Source organism: Pseudomyrmex gracilis, unplaced genomic scaffold, assembly GCF_002006095.1.
Source record: "Pseudomyrmex gracilis isolate BER0280 unplaced genomic scaffold, ASM200609v1 scaffold_1040, whole genome shotgun sequence".
NCBI classification, from domain to species: domain Eukaryota; kingdom Metazoa; phylum Arthropoda; class Insecta; order Hymenoptera; family Formicidae; genus Pseudomyrmex; species Pseudomyrmex gracilis.
The window spans coordinates 1-8,265 of NW_018021624.1; the positions used below are offsets into that span (position 1 = coordinate 1).

Sequence of the window (8,265 nt, forward strand, 5' to 3'; positions counted from 1 at the left end):
AGATGCATATATATGTGTGGTGTGTGTGTGTGTGTGTGTGTAACACTGGACGCCATGTTGGAATTTAGTTCCATTTTACCAACGAGACTTTTCAGAGAGCGCCACAAATGCTGGTACCACCGGGTCCCATAGAATTTATATGGCAGTTTGGTGGCCCTGTGGTCAATTCCCGAAAAAAGGTTAGGATTAGGTTAGGGTTAGGTTAGATTTTTCGGGCATTGACCAGTCAATTCTAGAATTGCTGAATTTCGGGTTTTGACGCTAACATATACGTTGATTTCAAAAAGGAAGAAGAGCTACTTGGAGAGATTTTTACAGTGTTGATGATAATTTTCTCACAATGGAATTGAAGGAATTGACGCAGCATCTGAACAAGATTAATATTCCGCGAGCGGGTGACAGAATATACAAGGATGAGTGCGTTTATTCCTTCGACACACCAGTAAGATGCCCTTTTGTCTTTTGTTCGCCGACACTCCGCCCGGCAAAACTTACAAACAATATTCTAACTAGCAAAAATGTTCTTTTTGTTTTCGCAAGGATTCACCCGCCGGTCTTTATGTCAGTCTGACGACTTTCCTGGGCTTAAGCCAAGATCACTTGGAGCGATATTACGCTCAGGCCGGCGATCCTGTGTATCTTCACATTAAACGCACCAGGAAAGAGGTTTCTCGAGAAAAAAATTGATCATCTTTTTGTTAAGAATCTGGAGATCTAGAACAATAATATTTATGATGTGTTTTAATGTGTACAAATATCTGTTGGTCTCCTTGGAAGTACATGTTCTTTTGTTTCCTCGCGAAAATAACATTTAGAAAAACATTTTTTTTTCAGATTCCATCTGAAGAACAAGGAGATGGACCTGAAAAAAAGATTACAAGACTAGCGATAGGCACAGTTGACGGATTCATGCCTGATCAGCAAAAATATACTTACGATGAAACTTACAAAATAATTATTCTGCCCAATTTTCTAACCATTGATTATCCACAGGATAATTTACCTGGAAAGGTAAAGGATGTATAGAATTCAAATATGTGTGTGATAATTACACATAAATAATCATGTTTTAAAACATGTACAAATATTTTATTGATAGGTTGAAAATGCGATCAAAACAATTTTACAAATGGAAGGTGCGTGGGCAGCAGCACAGGTTGAAGCTGTTACCAGTACGTGGGATGGAGAGATCAGACAAGAATCAAAGTAAATATAAAAAGTTTATTTCCGCGTGTGCGATCTATTGTTAATTGTAATTAAGCGCAGAGTGTCTTATCATTGAAATCTTTTTATCTTAGATAAGAGAGTGAAACATATATTTGGCTTTTCAGACATGCTGCGAATCTGAAACAGCTGGATAACGGCAAAAAGATCCCGCCGAGCGGTTGGAAATGCGAAAAATGTGATCTCACGCAAAATCTTTGGTTAAATTTGACCGACGGTAGCATACTATGCGGTCGTAAATTTTATGATGGCAGTGGTGGCAACGGTCACGCGGTGGAACACTATCAATCAACCGGTTATCCTTTAGCCGTGAAGCTTGGTACCATCACAAAAGGTGGCAAAGCTGATGTCTATTCGTACGACGAGGATGACATGGTGGAAGATCCGTATCTGACCGCCCATCTTTCTCACTGGGGCATCAATATCGCTCAGATGGAGAAAACCGAAAAATCGATGATCGAGCTAGAATTGGATCTGAATCAAAAGTTCGGCGAGTGGGTGTCTCTGCAGGAAGCTGCCAGCAAATTGACGCCATTGTACGGTCCAGGTTACACGGGATTGACCAATCTGGGAAACTCCTGTTACTTGAACAGCGTCATTCAAACGTTGTTCATTATTCCTGATTTTATAAAGAAGTATGTAAAAAGTTTCCCCAACGGTGCTTTTTGCGATTTAGTGGTGTTTGTTTCGAGTGGGTATTTATAATCGTTACATTTGTTTTTTAGATACGTGGAAGGAGCATCGGAAATATTCCAGCGTGATCATCACGATCCGGCGTCAAACGTTAATGTTCAAATGTAATTACTTTGGATAAGATATTTATGATCGAATCATAAAAATCACGCTGATGATTTTGAACAGAATCCAAGAAATCTCGAATTTTCAGGGCAAAATTAGGTGTCGGTTTGCTTTCCGGCAAGCACTCGGAACCACCGAGCAAATCCGGCGGAGAAGACGAGTCGCGTAAAGGTATTCCCCCGCGAATGTTCAAAGTCCTGATTGGTCGCGGACATCCCGACTTTTTCTCGAATCGGCAACAGGACGCTCAAGAATTTCTTCTTTACTTGATCAACTTACTTGACGTAAGTGCTAATTTTGTATTTAAGTTTTTTTTGTTGAAGTCACCGATGTACTTTTGAATTTGTTATTAGATATTTTGTAACGATTCTAATGTTGGAAAATTTAATTAATTGACTTAGCGTAATAATCGACGCGAAGCGTGCCCGACGGAATGTTTCAAGTTCAAGGTGGAAGAAAGATACCAGTGTGACAGATCAGACAAAGTGAAATACACGTATCGTCCGGAGTATATTCTGCCACTGCCAATACCCGTAGAAGCTGCGGTGAACAAAGTAATGTATTCGGTTTGGTTCAACGTGTTTATTTTTTTTTTTTTAAGTAACATTATTATTAAAACTAATTGATCTCGACGTAACAAGGACGAAGTAGCCGCGTACGAGATGCAGAAAATAGAAGCTGAAGCAAAAGGACAGAAGTTGGATTCCAGTACTCTCGTGAGACCTCGTATAAAATTGTCGTCATGCCTTGAGACTTTTAATCGTTCGGAAATTGTTGAACAATTTTACAGCTCCGCATTGAACGAAAAGACAACAGCACATAAGTGAGTATTATTTTTTTTATTACACACTTCTGCTGTGTACGTAATTTTGCACTTTTAAGTTGTTATTTATATCAGAGCCTTCCAACTGATCACGTGACTGCATAGAAATCTTATGGCGCAAACCGCACGCCGTGCGCGAGTTGTAAGGCTCTGATTTATATTTATTAGCTCTCTTTGTTGTGTCACTTTTCATTTTTTTCTGTAATTGTAAGAAAAAATTGAAGTAGTTCTTTCTTTTTATAATTAATTTTTTTTGTATAAATTTCTCTTTTAGAACTACTAGATTAGCCACTTTCCCAGATTATTTGCTACTTCATTTGAAAAAGTTTACGGTGAAGGAGGACTGGACGCCCATAAAGCTTGACGTAGCCGTGGAAATGCCGGACACGGTGGATCTGAGCTTTCTGCGTGGCAACGGTTTGCAGCCCGGCGAGGAACTGCTGCCGGACGGTGTGACGCCACCTCCGCCTGTTTTTGATGCGCTTCTTCTAAACGAATTGAGTAAAATGGGTTTCCCGCTGAACGCGTGCAAGCGCGCTCTGTACTTCACAGAGAATCGCAGTCTCGATCATGCGACCACTTGGTTAATGGAGCATATCGCGGATTCCGACTACGATGACTCGTTTGTGCCGCCGGGAATCGACGTCAAATCAAACAAAGGTTGTTGTATCTCGTAGTCGATTAACGGGTCAGTTAATTGACTTTATTTTGGCTGACTTATATCGATTGAATTTCAGATGAGACCAAGTTTGTGGCGGATGAAGCTGCTTTGGAGATGGTGATGAGCATGGGTTTCACACGGGAACAGGCAACGAAAGCTCTCAAGGCGACCAATAACAATTTGGAACGCGCGGCTGATTGGATTTTCAGTCATCAAGCTGAGCTTGATGCTCAGGAAATGGACACCAGTGCGACTCCAGCGGAAGAAACATTTAGAGATGGAAGCGGACGTGAGTCGCAAAAAATGGAATTTCTTAATTTAAGAGTGAAGTGAAGTAGAAACAATTTGTGTGGATTGATTTGAGATGAACGTTTAGCAAGATTTATGATATTTTTCTCTCTCGCATCATCTCGAAATAACTTGGTTGGAAAGTTTTTTGCTTGAGATTTATGTTTACAAGAGCGCTTATGTGTTTTTTTAGGATATAAACTAGTAGGCTTTATATCACATATGGGCACCTCAACGATGGTTGGCCATTACGTATGTCACTTGCTTAAGGAAGGTCGTTGGGTGATATTTAACGATGAAAAAGTACGGATTATATTTTCAAATGTTCCGTGTTCTTTCAGTATCGTTTTTTATTGTTACTTTATTAATTTCGTGTTTCTCTGTACTAAACATTTGTTATTACAGGTTGCTCTATCGGAAAATCCGCCAAAGGAATTAGGATACATATACATGTATCAAAGGATCGATTAGCTGCTGTTTTGTATAAAGATATTGCTTTTTGTAAGTAATAAAAAAAGTGATACAAAAGCTCTCCCTTTTTGGTAATATGTATATATTAAATCAGACCAGAAAGAAAGAACACGCGATGACGACGGTGTTGTGTCGAACAATAGAAAAAAAAAGTTTGTTCTTTTTTTTTCTTTTTTGGAAAATGCAAGGAGTGTAAAAAACAACGAACGTGGAAGACGAAAATTTCTCTTTATTTTCTAACAATGGCACAGCTCTCTCAACATTTGTAAAACGTTTTGCGATCACAATTACCAATGAAGATAACACAGTTGGTTTTTTTTGTTGTTTTTTTTTTTTTTTTTGGTTTTTTTAATATATAAATATAAACGCAAAAAAGCGAATTGTTTCTAACGTGTTTTCTAATTCCTTCTTAACAACTATTTTCTTGTAAATGCGTATTACGTAATATCGGATGAAGAGATTTTATAACAATATACACACTATAATTTTCTTTATACGTAAATTGAATATATATATATATATAATAATATCGTGATCACATGAAATACATTTTGATTGCTTTCGATTCATTTTGCGCATACGATATAAAATTGTATGTTCCTGCACAGAATGTCATTCTAAGTACATATGTGGAAAAATACAAAAAAAGAAAAAAAAAAACTTTCTTTGGAAAGAACGCATTTAAACCTGTATTGCATTTTGCATCGAGTTAAGTAAGGCATTACGATTACACGTACTTCCTCATTCAACGAATCAATGTTGCCGAGTGTTACTCTCTCTTACGTATTTCTTTTAATGCATTTATATTACTTATATGAAAACAAGGTTTAATACACAGTATGTTTTTCAACTGAATGTTATAAATAACACTACATGTATTTTCTAAAAATCTGCAAAGAGCTGCATTGATTTTTTTTTAAATGTAGTAACGTTATATTTATATTTGTGACATTCAGTTTACATGTTAAAAACATCCTGTACATAAATGTTTGTGTATGTGTATATAGACGGACGAAAATTTTACTTTGATCTAATGGTATAAGTAGAAGGCCACCAGCTTACAATAATATTTATAGAATCTCGATGAAAAATTTATAAATAACATTATTTCTCTTTGCGAAAAATAAAGTCGTACTTTTTTATTCATAAATTACGTATTCGCTCTGTCGTTCTCTGTTCTGAAATTCATGTTGTGTGAAATTCGCTTCCTGTCCTCGGCGTCACTACGTATTAACAATGCTTACGGTACTACAATATTTACATCGACGTCGAAGAATACAGCGACAAGAAGGCCGATAACAAAGTAATATAATTGTTTGCTTCGCGTTACGCGGATAATAATTATGCAAGGCATATCGCACGTAATTACCCTTCACTCCACTCTGCAAATGCAAATATCTTTAATTTCTTGTACTCGCGATACAAAAAGCGTACTTAATATTATGTAGGCACACGACTAATAAGGCTTCAAAGTTTTGATGTTCATGACCTGCTTACTGTTTAATGAAAAATATTTCTTAAGTCTCTTTGTGCCAAAATTGTTAAGAGAAAAATACTTGATTCATGCAAAAAGTTATAATACTTTTAAAAGTCACAATACTTTCACTCAGACGTGAAATCGCGTTTTTTTTGTTTTTTTGTTTTTTGTTAAATGACTTTTGTTTTAGAACATATGGCAGAGCATATATATATGTATACATGTGTGTATCAAAGATATATATTGTTACAAAATATATCTGTTATTTTTCTTAATTTTTATATGGTACAGTGCGTCGAATAATTCAGTCAGACTTTAACTGGCCGTACGGATTTGTTGTCTCGTGTTGACACCGCCGTCGATGATACTTACCGACGACGGGATCGCGTAAATGATTTCGTTGCCAGATTTTTTGAACGTTGGCTCGCTCACGTCAGGCGCCGTTTCGATTCGCAATAGTTTGCTCTTGTTGCCCAGCATGCATTTGAACTTCGAGTCTATTGTCACATGCAGATCGGCGCCGCGCAGTCTGTCGGTTGAAGAAATAAAATGTTACATCATTCGCAGCTTTTAATTATTTTGAAAATTTTTTGATCCCAATCGCGATATCGATTACTTACTGATAGTATCGGTTGCTCAGTATGCCGACCAGTTCTCCGATTCTATCGTCCTTGGCGATGATTGACAGAACGAAATCGTTTCCGCGATTCGAATGAATCGTGATAAGCTGATCCTTTCCGGGCGAAACGCTCAGTCCGGTTATCTCCGCTATCGGCATGCCCTTCTTCATGCTTTTAAACTTCACCTTGTCCAATTTGTACACCGCGTGTTCCGTCACAACCAGAACGCGATCCACCGGTTTGTTGAACCTGCGTCAGTTTTAATTTTACGCGCGTTACACGTTGCGTTGTTCATCACGAGACTGACAAGATTATTATCAACAATGAGAGAAAACAAAAAAAACCTGTTTGTCTTCTTAATAAATGCGCTGAACATAACAGTTTTGAAGTGATCCGTGTTACGAAGATTGTTTATCGAAGAATTGAAAATATCGCTCTGCGGATTCTCGTCCGATTTGGACAAGTAGTTTCCCTCCCAACGACGGTCCTGACCCCAGTAGGGTCGTTTCGAACGCAATACGGTAACCGCTGCTATCTGCGAAAAATCGAGCGTTTTGTATATATTTAAAAATCCACAATACAAATTTTACAAAATAAAAAAGACGCCGCGCGTACCTTCAAACGAAGCTGCGGCCAGTCTTCCCGAGGTATCACTTTGAGCACCATCCACGCCCGCCATCTTCCGTACATGTTCTTCAAAGCGGGTATCGCGTGTCGTATGGCAAAATTTTCGCGCGGCCACGGCAGGTGCTTGCCGTAACCGCGCATCTTCTTGACGTTTTTGAACGTACGCTCGAGCTCGACGATGTAAGCGCGTCTTTTGTATCTTCTGTAATGCTCCATCAGAACCAAAGCGGCCTTCATTTTCTTGTATCTTTGACGACATAGGTATCCGCGCCATTGTTTTTGCAGCAAAGTCACGATGCCCGGTATCAAATCGCCGCGGGCCTGCAAGCAGCAAACGCGGCAAATCAATATCATCAGTGCGAACATCGTCGTGTGTATAGAAAACGGATTACCCGTTATTTATATAAGATCGATTAACCTTCTCCAACGCAAACAGAGTCTGCGGCGAGCGAATGAATATTTTTGTGTGACCGTATTTAACGTCATGCGAGAAACCTTTCTCTTCCATCAAGGTGCGCACTCCTTCCTTGTCGTTTCCACCGCGGAAGTTCGGCCACGTGTACTGCGATATCATTTTGTATCTGGAAAATTAAATCTATTCGTATAGATTTCAAATGCTTTATATAGTTGTAAGTAATAGTTTTCCAAGCGCAATATAACAATAAAAAAGAAAGAATAAAAATCGCTCGTGTTGTAAAACAATATAAAATATATGTCAATTAAGGTCAATATCGAGCAGTGTTGTTAGGTGTGATGTGCAAATTTACTTAATATTTAAAATACAAATATACAATATAGCATTTGACTCTCTCTCTCTCTCTCTTTACCGTTGAATTTTTTATTTTATTTTGTGACACCATTACAAGGTGTGTCCATCTACCTATTTACGACAATGACAGCCACATTTTGTATTTAATTTGTATATTGCGACTGAAGAAGACATCTGTGTATGTCGAAACGTTTCGCATTGTATATTTGTGTTTTAAATATTAAGTAAATTTGCACATTACATCTAACAACACTGCTCGATATTGACCTTAATTGACATATATTTTATAACAGGAATCAAATAAGGCCGATACGAGCCATTCGCAGGATGTTTGTGAAACTATGCGTGTACATATATATATATATATATATATATACATGTAACAAATTCTACTTGTAAATTTTTTATCCGGGAAAAACCCCGGATACCCCCCTAACTAATTTTAAAATATTGCGAAAAAAACTCCTCGGCCAGGAGTCGAACCTGGAATCTCCGGCTTTCCGTGCC

The 8,265-nt window shown here is 38.0% G+C and overlaps 2 protein-coding genes across 2 annotated transcripts in view; one reads left to right on the plus strand and one right to left on the minus strand.

Moving 5' to 3' along the window:
- The first annotated feature begins 6 nt into the window (after window positions 1-6).
- LOC109861788 (ubiquitin carboxyl-terminal hydrolase 5) lies at window positions 7-4,945 on the plus strand. Its single transcript, XM_020441596.1, has 13 exons — window positions 7-442; window positions 541-666; window positions 835-1,011; window positions 1,100-1,206; window positions 1,332-1,859; window positions 1,950-2,021; window positions 2,111-2,306; window positions 2,424-2,576; window positions 2,664-2,845; window positions 3,120-3,505; window positions 3,583-3,795; window positions 3,988-4,097; window positions 4,200-4,945. Exons 1-13 carry the CDS (start codon window positions 341-343, stop codon window positions 4,263-4,265), a joined length of 2,418 nt encoding a protein of 805 aa, XP_020297185.1. The 5' UTR covers window positions 7-340; the 3' UTR covers window positions 4,266-4,945.
- A 419-nt stretch (window positions 4,946-5,364) lies between these two features.
- LOC109861787 (myosin-IA) overlaps window positions 5,365-8,265 on the minus strand; it is an 11,424-nt gene continuing 8,523 nt past the window's right edge. The window contains exons 11-15 of the mRNA XM_020441595.1: window positions 7,408-7,570; window positions 6,978-7,310; window positions 6,707-6,897; window positions 6,363-6,611; window positions 5,365-6,271 (exon numbers count right to left, since the gene is read on the minus strand). Coding sequence (XP_020297184.1) covers window positions 6,058-6,271; window positions 6,363-6,611; window positions 6,707-6,897; window positions 6,978-7,310; window positions 7,408-7,570 — 1,150 coding nt within the window. The 3' untranslated portion in view covers window positions 5,365-6,057. The remainder of the gene's footprint in view (window positions 6,272-6,362; window positions 6,612-6,706; window positions 6,898-6,977; window positions 7,311-7,407; window positions 7,571-8,265) is intronic.

What these genes read in the sequence shown, in the direction of transcription:
- LOC109861788 (XM_020441596.1), top strand. Translation starts at nt 341, where the DNA reads ATGGAATTGAAGGAATTGACGCAGCATCTGAACAAGATTAATATTCCG. An exon ending in TTAAACGCACCAGGAAAGAG is followed by an intron (nt 667 to 834) that starts GTTTCTCGAGAA and finishes TTTTTTTTTCAG; the next exon opens with ATTCCATCTGAAGAACAAGG. An exon ending in ACTTGATCAACTTACTTGAC is followed by an intron (nt 2,307 to 2,423) that starts GTAAGTGCTAAT and finishes TAATTGACTTAG; the next exon opens with CGTAATAATCGACGCGAAGC.